At 39.6% G+C, this 27,450-nt stretch overlaps 1 protein-coding gene across 46 annotated transcripts in view; it reads right to left on the bottom strand.

The window, feature by feature from the left end:
- The window catches only part of LOC127520007 (NACHT, LRR and PYD domains-containing protein 12-like), a 125,655-nt gene that overhangs the window by 89,531 nt on the left and 8,674 nt on the right, over positions 1-27,450 (bottom strand). For 19 of the 46 annotated variants that reach the window (XM_051907881.1, XM_051907847.1, XM_051907806.1 and 16 more), the window contains exons 4-12: positions 26,254-26,424; positions 25,855-26,025; positions 20,612-20,782; positions 20,212-20,382; positions 19,071-19,241; positions 18,707-18,877; positions 18,313-18,483; positions 17,949-18,119; positions 17,697-17,725 (exon numbers count right to left, since the gene is read on the bottom strand). In XM_051907881.1, coding sequence (XP_051763841.1) covers positions 17,697-17,725; positions 17,949-18,119; positions 18,313-18,483; positions 18,707-18,877; positions 19,071-19,241; positions 20,212-20,382; positions 20,612-20,782; positions 25,855-26,025; positions 26,254-26,424 — 1,397 coding nt within the window. Of the gene's footprint in view, positions 1-1,070; positions 2,868-5,876; positions 5,973-7,449; positions 7,546-7,820; positions 7,935-9,637; positions 9,734-10,022; positions 10,119-10,393; positions 10,508-11,002; positions 11,322-17,696; positions 17,726-17,948; positions 18,120-18,312; positions 18,484-18,706; positions 18,878-19,070; positions 19,242-20,211; positions 20,383-20,611; positions 20,783-25,854; positions 26,026-26,253; positions 26,425-27,450 lie in introns of those variants that run through there. The other 27 variants (XM_051907865.1, XM_051907856.1, XM_051907896.1 and 24 more) reach the window with 8 other exon arrangements.

Raw genomic sequence — 27,450 nt, 5'->3', positions numbered from 1 at the left:
CCCGCCTCATATTCTGAGTTACATCATTTAACCAAGGTTGTTTTTTAACTTTATGACATCTCATTTTAAAAGACGCAACATTGTCCAAGATCTCTGAGCAAACATGATTAAAAGAGTTGACCAATTCATCAGGTCCTATATGGTGCAACATTGTAGACTCAGTAGGAAAGGGTAATTCAGTAGTAAAAGCAGTTGAACTTGAGAGGCACTAGGTGTGGAGGTAGTAATAACCCGGGGCAAGAATGAAGGGGGCTGATAACAGATTTGCTGCAGAAGACAGATCAAACCTAATAGACATATGGTCCGAGATAGCCGTGTCTTGGACACAAATAATTTCTATCGTTATCCCCAATGAGAAAACCAAGTCAAGAGTATGCCCATGATTGTGTGTAGGTCCAGAAACACTTTGAAATAAATTAAAAGAATCTACTAAATGAAAAAATTATTTGGCCATGGGTTTACCGGAACAACAGACATGAATATCAAATATTCAAGTTGTTTATTCATTTTCCACCCCCAAATGTAAAAACGAAAAATCAACCCCGAATCCTTGTTTTTTTTTTCATTTTGTTTGAAAAAAAAAAAATGGCCCCGTTTCTTTTTTCTTTTTTCCCCCCCATTTTTCTTATTTCAAAATTAAATAAAAAAACGAGTGATTGAAAGATAACCTGATTCACCTCAAACAGGTTCTTCAATTGGATAAAGGTCATAAGTGGTTTAAACAAAATCCAAACAGCACAAACTGCAGATTTTGCATATGTAGCCTACAAAAGTTTTCAGATTGGTGAAGTTCACTATATCAGGAGAGAGTCTCATTAAAAGAGCGATAGATGAGTCCTCACAGACTTTCAAAACCCAAGACTAAAAACTATCTTCATCTCGTTCAGTTAATGTGGAAATGAAGAGTGTAACAAGTGTCATTTGTTTATAAAAAAAAAAAAAAAAAAAAAAAATCAGGCCAAGTTAATATTACTATAGACAACAAAGAACAGAGAAGCACATCACTACAACACACACACACACACACACACAAACACACACACACACCTGATGATTGATCTCAGACTTACTCTGCTGATCTGGAGGCTTCAACTACAGGCAAGAGCTTCTGAAGTACTTCATCTGGTGAAGTGTGGTTTTGGTCATTTTCTCTGCTTATGTATTTACTCAAATAAAACTCATCCAAACACTCAGAGGTTAATAAAACAAAGACAACAGCTGACCACTGTGATGAGGACAATCTGGTGGTTGAAAGACTTCCAGATCTGAGACACTCCTGGATTTCATTTACGAGAGAATGATCACCCAGTTCATTTAAAGAGTGGAACAGATTGATGGATTTCTCTGGTAAGGGATTCAGTCTTATCCTCGTTTTAATGTATTCAATCGTTTTCTTTTCATTGTACGAGATGTTTCTAACATGTGTCAGAAGGGTTTTCAGGAGCGTCTGATTGGACTCCAGTGAGAGACCCAGAAGGAATCGGAGGAAAAGGTCCAGATGTCCATTCTTACTCTGCAGAGCCTTGTCCACGGCTCTCTGGTGCAGGTCAGATATTGTGTGACACGTGAACTCATGTGAATGTTTTGAGCTGAGGCTTTCATTGAGCACATCCCTCTTGTACAGCAGGAATGAAAGCAGCACATAAAGAGCTGCTAGATGCTCCTGAATGCTCAGATGAACAAAGCAGAATACTTTCCCCTGATACAAGCCCAACTCCTCTCTGAAGATCTGAGTGCACAATCCTGAGTACACTGATGCTTCTGTCTCATCAATGCCACACTCTCTCAGGTCTTCCTCATAGAAGATCAGGTTTCTTTTCACAAGCTGCTGGAACGCCAGTTTCCCCAGTTTGAGGATCATGTCTTCATCCTTCACTTTTTTCTCATAGTCCTTCTCATGTTTGATGTTGGTCTGAATGATCAGGAAGTGTGTGTACATTTGAGTGAGAGTCTTGGGGATCTCTCCACTCTCTGCTTCACTCAACATCTTCTCTAGGACAGTGGCTGAGATCCAGCAGAACACTGGGATATGACACATGATGTAGAGGATCCTTGATGACTTCAGGTGTGTGATGATCCTGTTGGACAGACACTTTTTACTGATTCTCTTCCTGAAGTATTCCTCCTTCTGTGGCTCATTGAAGCCTCGTACCTCTGTCACTCGATGGACACACTCAGACGGGACGAGGTCAGCTGCTGCAGGTCTGGAGGTGATCCAGATGAGAGCAGAGGGAAGCAGATTCCCTACAATGAGGTTTGTCAGCAGCACATCCACTGAGGCTGATTCAGATATATTACACAATTTCACATTGAAGTTCTGAGACAAACGACACTCATCCAGACCGTCAAAAACAAAGACAACTTTATATTCATCACTGAATGGTTTCATTTCTTTTGTTTCAGGGAAAAAGACACGAAGAAGATCTAAAAGACTCAGTATTTTGTCCTTCATCAAGTTGAGCTCTCTGAAAGGAAGTGGAAATATGAGCTGGACGTCCTGATTCTCTTTCCCTTCAGCCCAGTCCAGGATGAACTTCTGCACAGAGACTGTTTTTCCAATGCCAGCGACTCCCTTTGTCAGCACAGTTCTGATGGGTTTGTCTTGTCCAGGTAAAGGTGTGAAGATGTCATTACATTTGATCGGTGTGTCTTCTGTTGCTGCTCTGCTGGATTGAGTCTCAATCTGTCTCACCTCATGCTCATTATTGATCTCTCCACAATCACTCTCTGTGATGTACAGCTCTGTGTAGATCTCATTCAGCAGTGTTGGGTTTCCCTGCTTTGCTGTTCCCTCATACAGACACTCAAACTTCTTCCTCAGATTTGATTTGAATTTCTTGAGGAATTTGGCATGTTGAGGGTCACTACTTTAAGATAAAAAAAAAGGTTAAATAAATCATATACATATACATATCCTTGTATCAGGATATTGTATTGCATCAGGATCCTGCTATGTAAGGGTAGAGACACACCAAACCGAGACCAAAGAACTAGAACTAATGAAAGCAGAATGTGTTGTCCCCTCGTATCTGTGCTTGAACACACCGAAAGGACTACAGGCGCCTGTCAACTAGCATGCGTGTTCTGCGCCTGCGTGTAAAGTAGATAACTGTCTATTTAAGCAGACATATTCGTTTATATTAGTCTTTCAAAAAAAGACTGCAGGTATATGAACCATAAACAAAGCAGCGCTTACTTACCGTTTTGAATATCAATCATGCTGATCATGTCCTTTATTCCACTCTGCTCATGTTATTATGAGAATATTCATGCAGTGGAATGCTCAGGTAAGATGGCGTAAAATTAAAACAGCCTTCTTTCTGTGCCGTCATGACTTCTTTGCTTGCTTTCATCACTTTTGATCTTTTTCTTGTGCACTGACTTGTTTGCTAAATTGTAGGGCTCCCCTTGACTAAAGATTTTTCTAGTCGACTAGTAGTCCTTCATTTAAACGATTAGTCGACTAATTGCACGTTTATATTAATAAGCCATAAATCAAAATAATGAGCCTTTAATTGCCTATATATAATACATAGCCTAATCAGCACTCAAGCGCACATAAAGCTTGCCACAGCGCACCGGCAAATGTAATGATTATGAATGTGTCGTGAAAAAACAGAAGGAGACTCTCTAAACATTTAAATCATTTATTGATAAAGTTTTCAGCTGCAGACATTAAGTCGACAATGTTGACTCGTCATCTCTGCATAGTGGACTATGCAGAGATTGCTACTAGGGGTGTCGCAATATACCGGTATTGACGATAATCGTGATATTCAAAGCATGAAATATCAACATCGTGTTAATTTAGGGTGTGGCAATATATCGGTATTGGCGATAACCACAATATTTAAAATTAATAGGACTCTTATGATATCATGACACATAAATACTCCAGCACCAGTACCTGGTTGACCTCTCAGGTGGCAGTATTGCAGCTTAACGCTGACACCTGTCAAACAAGAATAAGACGCAGCACGCGCAGCTATTCTGAGAAGAGAGCAAGAGGCTCTGTCCACACCCAAATAAAGTAAGCTCGACAGTAGTCAGTGCGAAGGGTGGCAACACCACCAACCCTTTTTACCCACCTCCGTGTCTATCAGCCTGCGGATTACGCCATTTTACAGAGAGTAAATTGCGATTATTTTACTAGTCATGGAATGGGAAATGTTAGGCTATATTAACCTGTTAACAGCGATTTTCTGTGTTCATGTATTTAAATAAAGGGTGATTCTTTTAATAAGTACCGCGTTTTCTTTACTCGTCTTACTCAGCGTGATGTAGCTATGCATGCAGTTATATGCCCTCAAAATTCAAGATACATGGGCATTTTTGCCCCGAAGAGTTTTTGTCATTAACTTATATCATATGATAAGATGTACAATATCACACGAGCAAGAGTGCCGTGCAACAGACAGAAATGTTTTTGTTATACTCAGTTAAATGAATGATTAAATGACCCATTCAATAAAGAGAGTCACTTGCTTCCTTCCTGAATGAATGAATCATTTGAACAAATCAGTTGAATGAATGAATGAATGAATGACTCACTCATTAAGACAGTGACTTGCTGCCACCTACTGGCAGTTTAGTTTCATATTTAAAGTACATTTTAATTAAAAAGTTAAAATTAGAAATAATTCCATATTTAAATATTGAATTAACTTTATGTAGACACATTGTAAATACTGTGTAAATATATTAATGCCACTTCTCATTCTGTGTCACCTCTGTATTGCAAAAATGGATTTTGTTGATGATTTCATTTGATTGGTAACAGCCCTAGGCTACTAGGCTAGTATTAATTTTTATTTCTTCAGGTCTTAAAAAGGTCTTAAAAAGCCTTAAATTTGGCTTTTAAAAAATGTGCAGCAACCCTGAAAAAGAAAAACTAAATAAAAAAAGTAAAAATTAATTTGACTGATACATTTTTTCCCCCAAGAATTCTATAGATATCGCGATATATCGATATCGTGAATTCTTTTGGCCACAATAATCGTGGTGTGAAAAATCTAATATCGTGACAGCCCTAGCGTCTACATGCTATTTTCATATGGATTACATAATCTGAGAATATTTATTTTCCATTTTAATTGGTCCATTTAAAAGTAGACATCTCTGTGAGGCAAAGACATGCTGAGTTTCAGTTCATTTTTTGTGACGTGCTACAGTTCAGGGAGACCGAGATGGCAGAAAGCGCATCCTGAGTGTTTTCATTATTTTACAAAAGCACAACGTTTTGTTGTTATTGTGAGTTTACAGAAATAAAAGTAGACCCTTTACAGTTTGCATTACTCTTATCTGTATGACCAAAAATGATGGAGTTTTTTAAATTAAATCAAGTGATTGCACCGGTGTCTCCATGTCATGCAGTAAGCGCGCTCTCCACACAAACACTTGGATATGCGCCTAATAATAGCGCACATTTATCTAGGTTAACAATAGAGCGAGTGGACTTGTAAAGTGATAAGCCATATTTGAGGTTGATGAATGACAGGCAAATGTTTGGATTTCCTGCCGTTAACGATATGTCCGTCACAGCCTGTGTGATTTTAAGACTAATAAAATTTTGGTCAACCAAACCCCTTCTAGTCGACTAACCGGTTATTCGACTATTAGGGGGCTGTCCTACTAAACTGAACAGCCAATCAGAATTCTCTTTCTGCCAAACGGCATCCGACTAGAGCCAACGGTGCAGAACACACTGAAAAAACGTAGTCGGTCGACACTCAAAAACAGCCCAATGTTGCCAGATGGCCGACCATCGGCTTGGTGTATCCCGGCCTTTTGTCTCTTTGGATAAATGTGTCTGTCAAATGAATAAATGTAAATATAAATATAAACATGTATAATCAAGTGTTTAGTAAAGCACTCACCTAAACCCAGGGTCAGTGTGTCCACTAAAGTTACTTGGAGGATCCATTGACTGGTCACTCTTCATGGACACACAGCTGGATTCTGGAGGATTAGGTCTGTGCAGTGAAGTTGAACACAAGTGAATGTAAATCACACTCTTAAATTCATGACTTTTTTAATGAACTGATTCAGGTGACTGGATTATTTCATTAAAGGGTTAGTTCACCCAAAAATGAAAATTCTGTCATTAATTACTCACCCTCATGTCGTTCCACACCCGTAAGACCTTCGTTCATCTTCAGAACACAAATTAAGATATTTTTTAAGAGTTTTTTTATATTTCCCATAGAAAGCAATGAAAATACCACATTTAAGGTCAGAAAAGTAGTGCTCTACATCAGAACGCTTACACTGTATTGGCATCACACGTATGTGTCATTGTGCTCATGTGAACAGTGTTGGCCAATACTGAGCCGGCATCCGGACATAACACGGAAGCTCTGCACTGTCTATTCAACATAAACTGCGTAGGAGAATGACACGGTATAAAGAAATTGTTGAATAAAGTTTTTTTTTTTTGATTTTGCACACAAAATGTAGTCTTGTCACTTCATAACATTAAGGTTGAACCACTGTAGTCACATGGACTATTTGACAATGTCTTTACTACTTCTCTGGACCCTGAATGTGGTAGTTACGTTGCTTTCAATGGAGGATAAAAAAAAAAACCTCTCAGATTTCATCAAAATATCTTAATTTGTGTTCTGCAAATGAACGAAGGTCTTACGGGTTTGGAACAACATGAGGGTGAGCAATTAATGACAGAAATTTCATTTTTGGGGGAACTAACCCTTTAATATTTGTTATGCTGTTGGAGACTTTACAGCAAGTGCACACCCACACATGTGAGCTGTTAATTAAAGGGGTAATGACATAAGAAATCAAATTTGATCATCGATAAAAAAGCTGTAAAAATACTTCGTTTGAATCCGAGATGGCATGTGACGTCACAGGGGCACAATCATTAGGCTTGTTCGAGATGTATCGGTGCTGCGCAGACCAATCGGTGTATGACATCAAAGTACTGCGAAAGCGTTTGGAGAGCAGACGTCTCCTTATGCTTTTGAATTGCTCTCATGGTACTTTGATGTCATACACCGATCAGTCAGCGCAGCGCCGACGCATCTCGAACAAGCCTATATTCATATAACTGCCTCTGGAGGAAGACAACAACACCTATTTTTACATCATCGCATCGTTGGCCCCGCCCACTGGTGTTCAGCCGATGAGCAGCGAGTGGATCTAAAGTACAGGTTAAAGGGCTAAAATCAGGGTAGAAAAATGCCTTTTATTTCTAAATTATGACATTTTATGATGTAAGAATCATATTAACATTATAAGTGCACCTCAGGAAACATTATAAAATAATAATAATCTACTTCATGACCCCTTTAAGATCTTTTAATTAATATGTCTGAAATCCATTACATATACAGTCACTTTAGTTTACTTTAGTTTTTAACAGCATTAATGAACAATTTTATTAGTTTCAACACAGACGTAGTAAGAGAAGTGGTTTAGTAAAGCACTCACCTAAACCCAGGATCAGTGTGTCCATTAAAGTTAACTATAGGATCCATTGACCGGTCACTCTTCATGGACACACAGCTGGATTCTGGAGGGTTCGGTCTGTGCATTGAGATGAACACAAGTGAATACAATTCACACACTCCAGTAAATTGATTCCAGTAAATTAATTATTCCATTAATATGTATTATGCTGCTGGAGACTTTACAGCAAGTGCACATCCACATATGTGAGCTGTTAATTAAGGTCTTTTAATTAACTTCTGAAATGCATTACATACAGTCACTTCAGTCCCTTTTAACAGCATTAATGAACAATTTTCCTCATTTCAATGTAGTAAGATGTAGTAAGATAAGTGGTTTAGTAAAGCACTCACCTAAACCAAGAATCAGTGCGTCTACTAAAGTTAACTATAGGATCCATTGACCGGTCACTCTTTATGGACACACAGCTGGATTCAGATGACTTTAGTCTTTCCATCTGGACTGAACTGAAACAAAACATGAAGGGAATTTAGAATATTTATGCTAAATTAATTACCACTTGTAATTCTCAGGAAATCACAAAATGGAATAATGTGCATGAAAATCATATTTTACCAACTTTTAATTTTAACCTAAAATACAAAATATGAGGAATCGGACACATAAGGTTGTGATGTTTTCACACAGCTTCAATGTGCCTCCATAAAACCATAGTTATATTAATAATCCAAGACTTTCAATACCTCCTGCCAACTCTTTAAATGGCCAAATTTTGAGAATTAATGTAAGAACAAAAAATGGCCTAAACTACCAAATATCATCGCATTGCACCACATCATTTACAGTCAGAGTCACAGCCGGAATGAAATGCACTAAGCCCTTGATCACTTGGAATTCACTACGGAGCTGATTTATTATTTAAACCCCTTTTCTACTTGTGAATTTGTTTTATGCACCATTCTATTGCTTATAAGTTGTTGGAGAAAATATCTAAAATCTTATAGGTATATGAGCTGTTGGAGAAAAATAAAATTACACAAATGAAATAAAATATCAATAGCATAAACTTTGACTGTGAACATAAGGTATCTACAAGTATTATGCGACTGAATCTCAACATAATTAATATATTATAGACTATTATGCGATTAATTCTCAAAATAATTAATATATCAATCTTCAGTTAAGCGCGATCTGCTGTGATGTCACAATCAAGTTGAATTGTGAATATAGAGCTGCTTGAAGTGTACATCAGAGTAGTCTCGCTCCCTCGAGGAAGCGAGGGTCTGTCCATATATACTTCCTTCATCCACTTCATGAAGAGGAACACACTTCAAAATAGCGGCAGGGATTCCCCGAGGGGAAGTGCTTAGTGAAGTTCACGAGTGCTTGTCTAAAAGTGGAGTGGAACGCAGGCCCAGTAGACTCACCTATGTTCCTCGACAGTTTTTCAGCATCCCTCCACCACCCTGTCTCCTCATACTCACCTGGTTATCTTCCTAACCAGAATACAGGGGGAGTACTCTGGGTTCGGGCCAAATACCGAGCTCGGAGCACTCTTCTCGGACAGCATGCCAAATACGCATACCATTTACTTTACCTGATTTATTTGTAAGTGATTTTTAAACTGTAATTAAATTACATACAGAAAGCGATCAAATTACGCTCCCTTTACAATGGCTGAAGCTGTCAATAACACAGTGCGAGTTTATCTGGACACTTGCCAAAACTGCCGTTATAATGAATGACACTGTTACAATATTACTGCACAACAAATTCCTTAATCTCAACAGCTGTAATAGTAAAACGTAGTAAAAAGCATCCGAGAGGGTTCCACATGTAATATCTATTTAAAATGCAAATATGGCAGTGGGCATTTACACTGAAGTCTCACAGCAGACACGCCCCTTGAAACAGCGTTCAAATCAGAGGGCTAAAATCAGGGTAGAAAAATGCCTTTTATTTCTAAATTATGACATTTTATGATGCAAAAATAATACTAAAATTATAAGTGCACCTCAGGAAACATTATAAAATAATTTTAAAAAAATCTACTTCATGACCCCTTTAAGATTTTTCAATTAATATGTCTGAAATCCATTACATATACAGTCACTTTAGTTTACTTTAGTTTTTAACAGCGTTAATGAACAATTTTATTAATTTCAACACAGATGTAGTAAGATAAGTGGTTTAGTAAAGCACTCACCTAAACCAAGAATCAGTGCGTCTACTAAAGTTAACTATAGGATCCATTGACCGGTCACTCTTCATGGACACACAGCTGGATTCTGGAGGGTTCGGTCTGTGCATTGAGATGAACACAAGTGAATGTAATTCACACACTCTTAAATTCATGACTTTTGTAATGAACTGATTCCAGTTAATTAATTATTCTATTAATATGTATTATGCTGATGGAGACTTTACAGCAAGTGCACATCCACATATGTGAGCTGTTAATTAAGATCTTTTAATTAACTTCTGAAATGCATTACATACACTCACTTCAGTCCCTTTTAACAGCATTAATGAACAATTTTCCTAATTTCAACATAGATGTAGTAAGATAAGTGGTTTAGTAAAGCACTCACCTAAACCCAGGATCAGTGTGTCCATTAAAGTTAACTATAGGATCCATTGACCGGTCACTCTTCATGGACACACAGCTGGATTCTGGAGGGTTCGGTCTGTGCATTGAGATGAACACAAGTGAATACAATTCACACACTCCAGTAAATTGATTCCAGTAAATTAATTATTCCATTAATATGTATTATGCTGCTGGAGACTTTACAGCAAGTGCACATCCACATATGTGAGCTGTTAATTAAGGTCTTTTAATTAACTTCTGAAATGCATTACATACAGTCACTTCAGTCCCTTTTAACAGCATTAATGAACAATTTTCCTAATTTCAATGTAGTAAGATGTAGTAAGATAAGTGGTTTAGTAAAGCACTCACCTAAACCAAGAATCAGTGCGTCTACTAAAGTTAACTATAGGATCCATTGACCGGTCACTCTTCATGGACACACAGCTGGGTTCAGATGACTTTAGTCTTTCCATCTGGACTGAACTGAAACAAAACATGAAGGGAATTTAGAATATTTATGCTAAATTAATTACCACTTGTCATTCTCAGGAAATCACAAAATTAAATAATTAATGTGCATGAAAATCATATTTTACCAACTTTTAATTTTTAACCTAAAATACCAAATACCAGATCTTTTAATTAACTTCTGAAATGCATTACATACACTCACTTCAGTCCCTTTTAACAGCATTAATGAACAATTTTCCTAATTACAACATAGATCACAAAATCAACATAGATCACGAAATCACAAAACGGATTTGTGTGCATGAAAATCATATTTTATTTCTAGCACTTAGTATTGGCGTTCTGAACGCAAATTCATTAGTCTACTTTAAACCATAAAAATGTGTTTAGCATTATATAAAAATAAATGTAAAATAATGTAATTAGCAAAACACAATGGCCCTGGCCTGAAGTGAGACAAGGCAGAAAAATTTAAGCGATAACTTGAACTGTGTCTGTAACACTCACCTCAGTGGAAATGTGTCTGTGGACACTGATGTTCCGTCAAGAAAATCTACATGAAGGAAACTCGGCGCGATGTTTCTGTTGCTACATGGTCCGATGGATTTTACTTTCACTTTCACTCTGCTACATCCCAATTCGCATAGTATCCGTCATAAAAAGTATTCAAAATGAGAATTATTGTGTCCCAAATCGTAGTATGTTGAAATGAGTACTCCAAACACACCCAGATGGTTTATTTTTTCTGTTAGAATCCGAAGTGCAGATCCGTGTCTCGAGCAGTGTTGACAACTAATTTTCAAAGGAAGTTGCTAAAGGAGGCGGGTCCATTTGTTGCGAAAAGTTGTTAAATGACGTTCTGATGTCATACCATGGCGTCATCGCGCAAACATGCCGCAAAACTGCGTTATTGCGTAAAATACACATAAGAAATAGGCTATGATTTGAAATGTGTTTATTTAGATTTGTTCATAAAAAATAATATAAACATCGTAAAATAGGGCACATGTAGGCTACTGTGTTAATATGACAGAATTAACTGTTTTGATTTTTCACAGGTGTGTTTTTAAATCATGCATTGCATTTTGTGTTTTAGGGTTACACAGGCCCACATAGCAACATTGTGCCGGCCCAGATCCGGCCCACATCTGGCACATGTGGCATGATGATCTGGCCCACATGCTGCAATGAATTACGGTCCTTGTGTGGGCCATTTCTGTTTGCCAGATCTGGGCCACAAGCAGGCCACAGCAATGCCACATGTCAGCCAAGAGCAAAGAAATAAACCTAAACTGGACCTTATCTGAGCCACAAAATCTGTGTATATTAAGTATAGAGTCATCTCAGCCTTGATAAGCCTGTTAACAAGCAGAATCACTGAAGGAAAGAAGAGAACATAAAAAGAGACGAGCAGAAACACAAGAACTACAATTGACTTCAGCCACAGCCTTAGATGAAATCAGCTGAAGATAAAAGACATTAAATCTCTCAAGATCTCAGCAGAGGATGATTAAACAACTCCACAAACAGCATTACCAGCTTCACTTATTACTAACCAGATTGACTTTATTTATATTAGACATCTACAAAAGTTGTTATTGAGAATTAACAGGGGTTTAACTCTAATGTGTTTCATTTGAAGTCACCATAATGGTGATTAGTGTTTCCATTAATTGGGCTCTTAACTCTTATTACACATTTGTCTTTTCTGGCTGCTGTGACAGTGTGTTTGTTAAACACATTTGCAGTAGCAAAGGAAGCTAAAGCAAAATGACATCAGGTAATGATGGTTGTCTGTTTGTTGTTTTGTGGTTATCATGAAGTGGCCTGATGTCATTTGAATCTAACAATTGTGTTGTGCTATTAATGCATTTACATTATAAATGTACATTATGTGTTACTACAGCATGGGTTCCTGCAGCAATCAGTTAGAAGATTTTACCAGACATGAGCACTAGAAATTAATCTATGATGACACACACAGACATCAAGAATCAGCATATGAATCTCAACAATGGTGACAATCAAAAGTGCCATGCTGCAATGCATGCTGGGTGTTTTGTAGTATGCTGGTACCCAGCATGCATCCCACTTTTGAATGTCACCATTGTTGAGATTCATGTGCTGATTCTTGATGTCTGTGTGTGTTATCATAAATTAACCTTTAGTGCTCATGTCTGTTAAAATCTTCTGATTGCTGCAGGAACTCATGCTGTAGTAATGTAGTTGTTTATAATGTAAATGTACCAATAGCACAACACAATTGTTAGATTCAAATGACATCAGGGCAGTTCGTGATGACCACAAAACAATCAACAGACCTGATGTCATTTTGCTTTAGCTTCCTTTGTTACTGCAAATGTGTTTAACAAACACACTGTCACAGCAGCCAGAAAAGACGAATGTATAATAAGATTTAAGAGCCCAACTAATGGAATAAATAATCACTGTTATGAGGACTTCAAATGAAACACATTAAGGCAGGAACACACGAAGCCGACGGTCGCCCATTGTTTTCTCAGTGTGTTCCGCACCGTTGGCTGAAGTTGGTCCTCATTGGCTTTTTTTTGGCCGAATCGGCGTCAGAGCTCATTGGTCCGTCGGGCTATCTGATCATTCTGATTGGCTGTTCAGCTACTGCCACCTGCTAGTACGGAAAGGCATTTCTTCTTACACAGGCGCAGAATGGACGTGCTACTTGGCCATCGGGTGTCGATTGTCGGTTTAGTGTGTCAGGGCAACTTTGGTCCCAGACACTGCCGACATGAGCCAACCCCACAGTCTGTTTTCGTCGCCACGAGCTCATCGGTGTCGGCTTGGTGTGTTCCTGCCTTCAAAGTTAAACCTCTGTTAATTCTCAATAACAACTTTTGTAGATGTCTAACATAAATAAAGTCAATCTGGTTAGTGATAAGTGAAGCTGGTAATGCTGTTTGTAGAGTTGTTTAATCATCCTCTGCTGAGATCTTGAGAGATTTAATGTTTTTCATCTTCAGTTGATTTCATCTAAGGCTGTGGCTGAAGTCAATTGTAGTTCTTGTGTTTCTGCTCGTCTCTTTTTCTGTTCTCTCCTTTTCTTCAGTAATTCTGCTTGTTAACAGGCTTATTAAGGCTCAGGTGACTCCATATTTAATATACACAGATTTTGTGGCTCAGATAAGGTCCAGTTTAGGTTTATTTCTTTGCTCTTGGCTGACATGTGGCATTGCTGTGGCCTGCTTGTGGCTCAGATCTGGCAAACAGAAGTGGCCCACACAAGGACCGTAATTCCGACTGCATCGGTCCTTGTTTGCATTCAAACATAAAGCACAATCCTGACAGGTTTTTCATTATCGTCGTCAGTCATGTAGTTATCTAAATTATTTCTAATAAAGACAACATTAAAGACCACTAAGTGTCATTGAACTTTTTTGCCCACATGCAGTTTCATGTAATATGTCTTCACATCTTCTCTTAGCCTAGGCCTACGATGCACAGGAAAAAATACTGAAGATCCTAATTTTATATTTCACTCAACAACATTTGTTGAAAACATTTTATATATGTTATATAAACGTTGTGCACTGTAAAAAAACAAACAAACTAAAAAACAGGAAGTATCTTTAACTTAACTTTTTGAGTTATTCTTTTACATTGACTCAGCTAAGTTGCATTTACTTAACAAATGTAGTTATTTGAACTTACTGAGTTTATAAAAATGTTCTTACATCAATTGAAGATGTTTTCATAATTCAATAGGGCCTCAACCTTGTTACTGTTTTTGCTTTAAAACAGTAACTTAAATCACTACAGAACAAACATTCAAATGTGGTAAAAACAGACAACTTCATCTGATCTACTTTACCAAAGCACAAGTGTTAATGAAACACTGCTGCAATCGGTGTTAAAAAAAAAAAAAAAAAAAAAAAAAAAAAGGCCAAGGGTCGAGTGCTCAACTAAAGCAAATGCTTTTCACTATAATGGTGACTTCAAAAATTTATAAGAGCTAAACATTAATAAGAGCTAAACCTCTGTTAATTTTCAGAAACAACTTATGAAAGAAATAAAGTCAAACTGGTCTGTAATAAATGAAGATGGTAAAGCTGTTTTTGGAGTTGTTTAATCTGCTCAGATCTTGAGAAATGTCATTGATTTGATTTGCAGTTGATGTTTCAGTGGCTGAAATCAGATCAATTATTATTTGCAGTAGAAATGAATTTAAATGGGAATAAAGTTCTCAACTGAAAAATGGCTGAAACATTTGAAATAAAAGAATTATTTACAATTGACATGAAAGAACAATTTTAAATAAAATAATTATTTATTTGGTTGAATTAATAAAATAAGCCACATTAGGTTACATGAACATTAACTTTGGTATTGAAAACTATTGAACTGTGAGATTAAATAACTACATTTCAGTGCATAGCCGCAGACCAGTCAGGGTGCCCATGCTGACCCCTGTCCACTGCTGAAAGCGCAACAGTGGGCACGTGCGCATCAGAACTGGACCACAGAGCAATGGAAGAAGGTGGCCTGGTCTGATGAATCATGTTCTCTTTTACATCAATTTATTAAATCTAAATGATGTCCTCAGAGATCAGACTCTGGGTGAGACCAGTGAATCAGGCCACTGCATGACGAGTAAACCCAACTAAAGCAAGCGCTTACCTCCATAACGGTGAACTTTATTATTTTCAATAAAACAGGGGGCAGCCCTAAGTGGGCCCGTAAAGGGCCAGTGCAGGCTTGTTTGCAGGGATGGTATTGAAGACCGAACTGAAGTCCACAAATAAGATTCTTGCATAAGTCCCTCATCTGTCGAGATGTTGCAGGATGTAGTGCAGTCCCATGTTGACTGCATCATCCACAGACCTGTTTGCTCTATATACAAACTGAAAAGGATCCAGCAAGGGTCAAATGATGTTCTTCAGCTAGGCCAACACCAGTCACTTAAATAACTTCATGACCACAGACATGAGAGCGTCAAGTCTGTAGTCATTAAGTCCAATGATTTTGTGTTTTTTGTGGACAGGAATGATGGTGGAGTGTCTGAAGCAGCGGGGAACTTCACACTGCTCCTGTGATCTGTTGAAGATCTGTGTGAAGATTGGGGCCAGTTGGTCAGCACAGACAGCACAGACCATCTGGGCCTGAAGCTTTCCTAGTCTTCTGTTTTTTGAAGACACGGCAAATGTCCTCCATACAGACCTTAAGCGCAGGTTGGATGGTAGAAAGGGGGGAGGAGTTGGTACAAGTGCAGATCAGAGCGGGTCTGGGGTGTGAGATTTTGGGCTTTTCAAACTTACAGTAAAACCAGATCGTTAACCAGTTGTTGATTCTCCACAGATCAGCGGGGTGGTTATATAAGGTTATCCCAGAAAACCCAGAATATACTGTCAGTAGAGAACACTTTTGTCAGAATTGCCATTCTTCTAGTTTGTAATGCTATTATTTCTTCTATTTGTGTGTTCTGTGGCATTTTTAAAGCTTAACTTATTTTCTTAGATAACTAAAGTAATATTCACTCATGTTATTATTGCATATTATTAGTGTATTGTGGCTAGTCTTAATTATTAGTTTGACTGTTTGCTAAGATTGTGTAGCCTATCGGCCCTATTTGAGAATATGCACAATTAGCAATCTTTCCCGCCATTTAATTACTATTCACATGTAGATGTAGGCCTACAAACATCTACAATTCTGTAAAGCCATACTGTTACAGTGAGCAAATATCGCTGACTTTTTTTTGTACAAGATACAATCTAATTACCATAATTTACATTTTTAAATATTTTTCATGACCAGAGAGCGTTTTGGTCGATCGGATCACAAGTGGACGAGGGAAACACATTCCCATTTACACCTTGTTTTAATCCGTCTCTTTTGTTCACTTTCGACCACTTCTGTCCTGATTTCTTCGAAGGAAGGGTCTATGGGCGGGTAAATGTAAGTTTTTTTCTTTTCAGATATTTAGATCTAATGGATGAAATACACTCATGCAATTTACATATGAACGCGAAAGGAGACAGAGAGAAACAGAGAGCAGCAGCTTTCAGCCGCAAGACCTCGCTGAACGCTGTGAGTGAGTGTTGGAAATCAGGAATGGTGAAGAACATTGTGCTTGGTAAATTTTTAGTCTTTAAACCAAACTTGGGTCTTCAGCTGACAAAGTTTAAATCCCATCTGGCTAGCGCACGTCCCATAATGTTTACGCATTAAGGAGAGTAGGCGGTCTTTTGCGGCTGTTTGAACACATTTGACCACATGAGCTTTTCCACTATGAAAATAATCCGGACAAATGTGTTTTCAACTACATGTGGAAGTGGTCGAAGGTGGACAAGCTCAAAATGTTTTACACCCCATTTACACCAGTATTTAATGTCATCCACTTGTGATCTGATCGACCTAAACACATCCTAATACCAGGTGGAAACAGGCCCCTAGTTTTCCCAGGTCTTCCATCCAGGTACAAACCAGGCTTAGCCCCGTTTAGCTTCAGTGGGCAACAGTGCTGGCATATGAAGAGATATAGGCCAACTTGTGGTGATGTGATCATGTGATGACACAAATTTACACCTTAATCATAACCATTTGCCTTTCACACACACCACAAAGACAGAAAAATAATAATGAGACAATGGCAAATGTCCTTTTCAGATTTCAGCTTTAATCAAATCTCAGGAAGACATTAAAAACCATCATCATTAAACCCTATAAAACATCAAAGTCCCCGAAATACAGATTAAACTCAGCTGAAGTTCACTGTACTGTTGATGTAGTGATTATGTTGAGCTGCTCTCTTCACTGATATGGATAAAAAAAAAAAAAAAACAATTCACTAATGCATGAATGAGAGGAAGATTATTAGATCTTATACAAAAAATCATGTACATTTATATACAGTAAAGTCCATTGACTTCAGTGTTGATGATGATGTCTCTATAGTGGCTCCATATTCACCATCATCTAACAGCTGTCAGTAAAATAAAACACAGACAGACAATTACTGCTGACACATTTGTTCAGAGGATTGACTAGTTCAAAAGACATTATTATATGATATGAATCAATACTTACAGCAGTGTCTCTAGTTTATAATGTGGATCATCTTTTAAAGCAGAAAGACTCTTCACACTTGCATCTCCTATTTCATTTCCAATCAGATTCAGTTCTCTGAGGTGTGAGTTTGATCTCAGAACTGAAGCCAGAGCAGCACAACCTTCAGCTGTGATATTACACCGACTCAACCTGCAGAACAACAACACAATCTCAGTTCAGCAGAAACTACACAATCACAGAGAGACTGAGATATTAAATACTAAATCTGTGTGAGTTTAATGTTTTTATGACTTTTTGTTTACTTTTTGCTTTATTGTGTTAAATGTAAATCACTGATTTGAACAACACAAGGAGAATAATCCCTTAAAATAGCATTATTTTTGTCTCAGTTAAGATTAATGTATGATCTTACATCAGATTCTCCAGTTTACAGTGAGGATCCATCAGTCCATCAGAGAGCAGCATCAGACCTTCATCTCCAATTTTATTCTCAGACAGATTCAGTTCTGTGAGGTGTGAGTTTGATCTCAGAGCTGAAGTCAGAGCAGCACAACCTTCATCTGTGATATTACACTGACTCAACCTGCAGAACAACAACACAATCTCTCAGTTCAGCAGAAACTATATTATATATTTAATAGTAAATCTGTGTTTAATGTTTTTATTATTTTTTGCTTTATTGTGTGTTAATGTAAATCATGATTTGAACAACATAAGGAGAACAATCCCTTAAAATAATGATTCTTGTTTTACTTAAGATTAATGTATGATCTTACCACAGTTTTTCCAGTTTACAGTGAGGATCCTTCAGTTCATCAGAGAGCAGTGTCAGACCTTGACCTCCTATTTTATTCTCAGACAGATCCAGTTCTCTGAGGAGTGAGTTTGATCTCAGAGCTGAAGCCAGAGCAGCACAACCTTCAGCTGTGATATCACACCCCCATAACCTGCAGAACAAAAACGCAATCTCAGTTCAGCAGAAACTACACAATCACAGAGAGACTGAGATATTAAATACTAAATCTGTGTGAGTTTAATGTTTTTATGACTTTGTTTAGTTTTTGCTTTATTGTGTGTTAAATGTAAATCACTGATTTGAACAACACAAGGAGAATAATCCCTTAAAATAACATTATTTTTGTCTCAGCTAAGATTAATGTATTATCTTACATCAGATTCTCCAGTTTACAGTGAGGATCCTTCAGTCCATCAGAGAGCAGCATCAGACCTTCATCTCCTATTTTATTCTCAGACAGATTCAGTTCTCTGAGTTGTGAGTTTGATCTCAGAGCTGAAGCCAGAGCAGCACAACCTTCAGCTGTGATATTACAATCATACAACCTACAGAACAACGACACAATCTCTCAGTTCAGCAGAAACTATATTAAATATTAAATAGTAAATCTGTGTGTGTTTAATGTTTTTATTATTTTTTGCTTTATTGTGTGTTAATGTAAATTTGAACAACAAAAGGAGAATAATCTCTTAAAATAATATGATTCTTGTTTTACTTAAGATTAATGTATGATCTTACATCAAATTCTCCAGTTTACAGTGAGGATCCTTCAGTCCATCAGAGAGCAGCATCAGACCTCGACCTCCTATTTTACTCTGAGACAGACCCAGTTCTCTGAGGTGTGAGTTTGATCTCAGAGCTGAAGTCAGGGCAGCACAACCTTCAGCTGTGATATTACAATCATACAACCTGCAGAACAATGACACAATCTCTCAGTTCAACTTAGAAAATGTGCAGAGCGGTGGGTCCCCAGGACTGGAGATGAGAACCACTGACATAAAATGCATATAAATATCAGTCGCCACTCTATATCTGTCAGCAACATGACATTTAAATGCTTAGTTTTATTATCAAAGCCCTGTAATTTTACAACATATAATGAATGCAATACAATAATGACTGAGAGATGAACAAATAAATATTCTTTGAAAGTCTGATAGATCATATTTAATACATTTGAACATGATTTAAAAAAAAAAAAAAAAAAAATGTAGGGATGACTAAGTAAACCTCAGTCTACTTGCTTTAGTCCAGAAAATGATCATCTTGAAATATTATTAACAATATAAAGGTTATTCTTGTTTACTTCATAAAATTCAGTAACGATTTAAAAGCAAAAAGACACACGTGAACCACGAGCTGAAGAGACACATTTTAAAACTATTCTAAAAGACCTGGGGACACTTGATATTCAACAATGTTTTTGATCTGCCTGCACTGACACTATTGTATGCGAACAGAACTGAGCTGGACGATGACATCACTGTTTTCTCCAGTGCTGATATATAGATAAATTACCTAAATTAATAACTATTGATTTTTACAACAGAATGAATCAATACTGAATTTACTTATGCTGGACAATGACACCATTTTCTTTAAAAGCTGCTGTGCAGCCAAAATTATTTACCAGTTATCACTGTAAAGCCGCTTTGACACAATCTGCATTGTAAAAAGCACTATATAAATAAAGGTGACTTGACTTGACCTTTTACTTCCTAAAAAAACTATAAACTATCAATCAGACAACATAAGTAGTAGATTGTGTGCAACATGTTTTTGATCATATTGATAATTTAGATCAAATATGATACAAAAGGAATTGAAGGCTTAAAATAACATTATTCTTGTTTCAGTTAAGATTAATGTATGATCTTACGTCAGTTTCTCCAGTTTACAGTGAGGATCCTGCAGTCCATCAGAGAGCAGCGTCAGACCTCCATCTCCTATTTTATCATCAGACAAATTTAGTTCTCTGAGGTGTGAGTTTGATCTCAGAGCTGAAGTCAAAGCAGCACAACCTTCATCTGTGATATTACAATCATACAACCTGCAGAACAACGACACAATCTCTCAGTTCAGCAGAAACTACACAACCACAGAGAGACTGAGATATTAAATACTAAATCTGTGTGGGTTTAATGTTTTTTATTAATTTTTGTTTACTTTGCTTTATTGTGTATTAATGTAAATCACTATGATTTGAACAACATTAAGAAAATAGTCCCTTAAAAAATAACTTAATTCTTGTCTAAGTTAAGATTAATGTATGATCTTACTTCAGTTTCTCCAGTTTACAGTGAGGATCCTTCAGTCCATCAGAGAGCAGCATCAGACCTTCATCTCCTATTTTATTCTCAGAAAGATCCACTTTTCTGAGGTGTGAGTTTGATCTCAGAGCTGAAGCCAGAGCAGCACAACCTTCAGCTGTGATATTACAATCAAACAACCTGCAGAACAACAACACAATCTCTCAGTTCAACTTACAAAATGTGCAGAGCAGTGGGTCCCCAGGACTGGAGATGAGAACCACTGACATAAAATGCATATAAATATCAGTCGCCACTCTATATCTGTCAGTAACATGACATTTAAATGCTTAGTTTTATTATCAAAGCCCTGTAATTTTACAACATATAATGAATGCAATACAATAATGATTGAGAGATGAACAAATAAATATTCTTTAAAAGTCTGATAGATCATATTTAATACATTTGAACATGATTTTTAAAACAAACAAACAAAAAAAAAAGATGTATGGATGACTAAGTAAACCTCAGTCGACTCGCTTTAGTCCAGAAAATGATCATCTTGAAATATTATTAAAAATATAAAGGTTATTCTTGTTTACTTCATAAAATTAAGTAAAGATTTAAAAGCAAAAAGACACACGTGAACCACGAGCTGAAGAGACACATTTTAAAACTATTCTAAAAGGATTTGGACACTTGATATTCAACAATGTTTTTGATCTGCCTGCATTGACACCATTGTATGCGAACTGAACTGAGCTGGACGATGACATCACTGTTTTCTCCAGAGCCCCTCTGCACACTGATGACGGGCACAGTGAGTGTGTATTATGTCTGGGTAAATCCCATGCAGAAGCCGCACTCACGGAAACGACCTGCTCTCACTGTGAGAGTATGAGTCTGGCCTCTTTGCGCTCGCGGATAGCGTTCTTTTCAGAACACGACTCCACCACTCGCGCCCTCCCGTTTTCTTCCTCCCAGGAACCTGTGAGGAAAAAACAGCGGGGTAGAGGATCCCAGCGCTCGGATGAGAGTGAGCTAATGTCGGCTCAGGTTCCTTGTGCCTCACTCTCTCCACATAGAGAGGCTTCCCCCATCCATTTCTCCCGCCCAGACCAACGCCCCTCTGCCTTGGTCTCGTTCGGGGGATCTGATGAAGAGCCGCTGGATGACAGCATGTCCTTGGCAGCTTCGGATGCCAAGGAGCGGTCGGGCTCACTTCCTGACCCTGCTCCCTTGCCGTCTTTGGAACCAATTGTCGCCAGGGCATCAATCGACACGGAGCTCGCCCGTGTGCTGTCTAAAGCAGTTGAGCAGCTCGGTCTGGAGTGGTCTGCGCCTGAGGAACCCACACGCAGCCGCTTAGACGAGTGGTTCCTGCCTGGACATCGCCAAGCGCCTCCTCAGTGGTCAGCGCCCTTCTTTCCAGAGGTGCATGACGAGCTCACCAAGTCATGGCGTGCTCCCTACTCTGCCTGCCTGCATCCTTCTGCCTCTCACGCTCTCACCTCTGTTGACGGCGCTGGGCAGAAAGGATATGAAAAACTGCCTCCCTTGGACGAAGCTGTGGCCGCACACCTGTGTCCGCCCGCTGCCATTGGATGGAAGGCCAAGGCCGCCCACCCATCCAAGCCCTGCCGTACCACCTCGGCCCTCGCTGGACGGGTGTACACCTCGGCTGGTCAGGCAGCTTCTGCTTTACACTCCATGGCGGTACTCCAGGTGTACCAAGCGAAGCTCCTCAGAGACCTGGATGAGGCTGGGCACGACCACCTTTAAAGAGCAGCGTAGCGCCACAGACTTGGCCCTACGCGCCACAAAGACCACGGCTCAGGCTATTGGGCGTTCGATGGCCAGCCTGGTGGTGCTGGAGCGCCACTTATGGCTCAACCTGACTGAGATCAAGGACGCAGACAAGGCCGTCTTCCTTGACTCGCCAGTCTCCCCCACTGGTCTCTTTGGGCAAATATCCTCTTCCACCCCATACAAGCAACACAGTCCCTCACAGCGACTTAGTGCCAGAACCAATTCAGCCCCTCGCCACATGGGCCGAGGCCTGGCAGGCCATCCCCGGAGTGTCAGCTTGGGTTCTGAACATAATAAAACGAGGTTATGTACTCCAATTCGCTCAAAGGGCCCCGTTTTTCAACGGCGTAGTCCAAACCTCTGTGGAAAGCAAGGATGCGCATGTCCTGTGTTCCGAGGTAAACACCATGTTGGCGAAAGGAGCCATAGAGGTGGTTCCTCCAGCACTTAGCGAGTCAGGTTTTTACAGCAGGTACTTCCTCATTCCCAAAAAGGATGGCGGTCTCAGACCTATTCTCGATCTTAGACATCTGAACAGGGCCCTGATAAAGCACTCATTCAGATTGATCACTTTGAAGCAGATCTTCCCGCAAATACGCCCGGGAGACTGGTTCTTTACCCTGGATCTGAAAGACGCTTATTTTCACATCCAGATAGTCTACCTTGACAACTGGCTCATTCTGGCCCAGTTGGAGGCGGAGCTAATATCCCACAGATCCATTATCCTCAACCACTTAGAGTGCATGGGGCTCAGGGTCAATTTTACAAAGAGCTCATTATCTCCCAGCCAACGTGTGTCGTTCCTGGGGATAATTTTAGACTCATCCCACATGAGGTCCACAGTCACTCCAGAGCATTCTCTGGCCATTCAGCACCTCGTACAAACCTTTATGCCCGGGGCTTCTCTGCCTGCTCAGAACGTTTCAGAGGATGCTAGGTCTGATGAGTTCAGCATCTCCGGCTCTGCAGCTGGGCTTGCTTCACATGCGCCCTCTGCAGCTCTGGCTGAAACCACGGGTCCCGCCCCTAGCCTGGCAACATGGTCGTTGCTCGCTCAAGGTGAACCAGGTGTGTGTCACAACCCTGGCCCCTTGGATGAACCCTTGCTGGTTCAAGTAGGGCGTGGCAATTGGGGGATAGACAAGAGGAAGGTCATCTTCACAGATGCCTCCAAGATGGGTTAGGGAACTCTGTGCAACAACCGTCCGGGCTTTGGTGCTTGGAACGGCCTGGAAAGCGAGCTACATATCAACTGCCTGGAAAGGATGGCGGTATATCGAGCTCTCCAGGTTTTCCTTCCTCTCCTGGTGGGTCACCACGTCTCGGTCAGATCAGACATCATGACGGTGGTGTCCTTCATAAATCACCAGGGCGGCCTCTCTTCAAAGCCCCTCTTCACTCTAGCGAAAACCATCCTAGAGTGGGCCCAGTGCAACCTGCTCTCGTTGAGAACAGCACACATACAGGGCGTGCTGAACATAGGGGCGGACATGTTGTCCCGGAGCAACCTTCCCTCAGAGGAATGGTCACCCCACCCCCGCTCAGTCCAGAGAATTTGGGGCGTCTTCGGGAAGGCAGAGGTCGACCTCTTTGCCTCACAAGACAATCATCACTGCTCAATATATTTCTCAAAAGCTAAAGACGCGCTGGCCCACGACTGGCCCAGCCTCCTCCTTCATGCTTTTCCCCCGATCGCGCTGATTCCGAGTCAGGGAAGGTGCTCACAAAGTCCTCCTGGTGGCTCCTCTTTGGAGGACCCAACCATGGTTCTCGGAGCTATCGCCCCTGGAGCCATGGCCAATCCCTCTGAAACGGGACCTCCTCTCCCAAGCGAGAGGGACAATATCGCACCCCAGACCCGAGCTGTGGGACCTTCATGTGTGGTTTCTCAATAGGAGCCTGCAAGCCTCCCTGAGAATGTCTTAAACACTATCTCTCAGGCCAGAGCTCCGTCTACAAGATGTCTCTACTCCCTCAAATGGGCCATCTTTGCTGCCTGGTGTACAGCCCGGGGACCCATTGACTTGTGACATATCCCAGATATTGTCCTTCCTTCAAGACTTAAGGGATAGAGACCGTACTCCCTCTACCCTTAAAGTCTTTGTTGCAGCTATAACAGCTTCTCATGCTCCTATAGCAGGACAGTCGATAGGGAGAAATGACCTTGTTGTTCACTTCCTTAAAGGATCCAGGAGGTTGAATCCCCCTCGTCCCCTCACGGTTCCTACTTGGGATCTTTCTGTGGTTCTTAGAGACCTTAAAGGCCCTCCCTTTGAACCAATCCAGACTGCTGACCTACGACCCCTGTCGCTGAAAACTGCCTTGCTGCTAGCTTTAGCATCAGTTAAGCATGTGGGAGATTTACAGGCGCTCTCTGTGAGCCCCTTGTGTCTTGAGTTCAGGCCTAACAACTCCAAAGTCGTCCTGAAACCGAGACATGGATATGTCCCGAAAGTCCTATCTACCCGCTTTAGGGCGCAGATGGTCGTTCTCTCCGCTCTTCCTCCTTCTCAGGATGAACAGGAGTTGAACCTACTCTGTCCTGTCAGAGCCCTGAGGTCTTATATTGACCGTTCCGCCTCCTTTGGTAAGGCGGAACAGCTTTTTGTCTGCTTCGGTGGCTGCATAAAAGGTCTTCTGGTCACGAAGCCCAGACTTTCCAGATGGATAGTCGATACCATAGCACTCGCTTACTCCTCCTTAGGCCTTCACGGCCGGCTGGGCCTCACCGTCCACATTTGTCAGGTTTTAAAATCCCTGCGCTTCAGTCGCAGTCCTTTCTGCATGAGCCTCCATGCTGTGTCCAGCTTATGGTTTTCCATTACGACCCTGACCACGTCTGGGCGTAACTATGTTCTGTGCCCTGTATATATGTACCCTAGGCCCCTCCGGTGCCTTAGTTATGGGCTTGGGTGTCGCAAGGGAACGTACTCGTGTAGAATTTTGCAAGGGAACGTACTCGGTTACTAACGTAACCTCAGTTCCCTTAGATACGGAACGAGTACTGCGTTCTTTGCCGCGCTACGCACGAGACGCCTCATGCCATCGCTTCAGTCGAATTTAATAGATTTGCCATGGTGAATCGACCACTTATATAGCCTGAGACCCTGCCCCTTTTGGTGGGCTCACCATTGGCTCACGCGTTCCGTGCTGTCATTGGTTCGTTTTCTTTAACTTCACAAACCAATGGCCGTGCAGTTCACACTGCGTGATTGTATAAAGGCTTTAGAATCGGAGAAAAAGGAGTTTTCCCCATAGTGTCTTGTCTTATTAATAATCAATATTAATTAATAACACGAATGACACAGTAATCGTTCCGTATCTAAGGGAACCAAGGTTACGTTAGTAACCGAGTACGTTTTTGATCATGTTGATAATTTACATCAAATATGATACAATAGGAATTAAAGGCTTAAAATAACTTTATTCTCGTTTCACTTAAGATTAAAGTATGATCTTACGTCAGTTTCTCCAGTTTACAGTGAGGATCCTTCAGTCCATCAGAAAGCAGCGTCAGACCTTCATCTCCTATTTTATTATCAGGCAGATCCAGTTTTCTGAGGTGTGAGTTTGATCTCAGAGCTGAAGTCAGAGCAGCACAACTTTCATCTGTGATATTACAATAACTCAACCTGCAGAACAATGACACAATCTCTCAGTTCAGCAGGAACTACACAATCACAGAGAGACTGAGATATTAAATACTAAATCTGTGTGGGTTTAATGTTTTTATTACTTTTTGTTTACTTTTTGCTTTATTGTGTATTAATGTAAATCACTATGATTTGAACAACATTAAGAAAATAATCCCATAAAATAACTTAATTCTTGTTTCGGGTAAGATTAATGTATGATCTTACCTCAGTGTCTCCAGTTTACAGTGAGGATCCTTCAGTCCATCAGAGAGCAGCATCAGACCTTCATCTCCTATTTTATTCCCAGTCAGATCTAGTTCTCTGAGGAGTGAGTTTGATCTCAGAGCTGAAGTCAGAGCAGCACAACCTTCAGCTGTGATATTACAACCAATCAACCTGCAGAACAACAACACAATCTCTCAGTTCAGCAGAAGCTTACTTGATTAATCATGTATTTCCAAAGCACGATTTTCCCAAAATCGAACTTCCTGTGGTTGGTGACATTAGTCACGGAACGCTCCACCCTCATATAGTTTTTTAATCCTTATTAATATCAAAAATGTTCATCACTGATTGTATATCAAGAGCAGGGACACGTTTGTGTGCATTTTGTTTTGTGATTTTACCGAAAAGAATAGACCCTCCGCAACGGCATTAAAGGGATAGATTGAAGCGCACAAGTCTATGTGTAAAGACTGTGCACGAGCCAAAATGGAATGGTCCGCCACTGATAACAGCGGCAACGAACAATCTGCACGATTTCAAAAACAACACATTCCTGTGCCAGATCACCTCTTTTTTAACACAAATTAATGTCAACTGGATATGTTTCATTTGCATTAGGTATATCCGTACAGCAAGAAAAAAAGTGGTTGGGACAATATCGACCCTGGCAAAATGTGGAAATGTGGTGGGGACATCACATATCCCACCCGCAAATTAGGATTAGCCAATTAGCGCCAAGCACCGCCACTGTCTGTTGATTGGCATTTGTGAAATGTCCTCTATTATTATGAAAAGAATCTTTGGGAAAATCATGCTTTGGAAATACTTGATTTGTCAAACAGGCGTCATTCATAAATTCAGCATATTATTATGAAAAACGGCTTTTTGAAAAAGCACATTTAATTATGAAAAAAAAGATATTTAAACAATAATAGTGTGTGAAAGAGGATATTGTAAAATATACTGAACAATAAATGTGTTTTCATGGAATTTTACAAAATAGATAAATTTGTTTATTGATTTATTTAATTATTTAAACATAATTAAATTAATTATTTAATATTTTTTAATTATTTCAGAATAAACTGGTACATTTAATTGTTGTTTTATTGAATTCATTATTTATTGAGTTATTTCATTTTGAGTAATTTGGTCCTCCATAAAAAACATGAACTTTAACTATTGGCTTTATATAAT

Source organism: Ctenopharyngodon idella, chromosome 1, assembly GCF_019924925.1.
Source record: "Ctenopharyngodon idella isolate HZGC_01 chromosome 1, HZGC01, whole genome shotgun sequence".
NCBI lineage: Eukaryota > Metazoa > Chordata > Actinopteri > Cypriniformes > Xenocyprididae > Ctenopharyngodon > Ctenopharyngodon idella.
The sequence above is the reverse complement of the archived record's forward strand: the minus strand, read 5'-3'. Positions and strand labels throughout refer to the sequence as shown.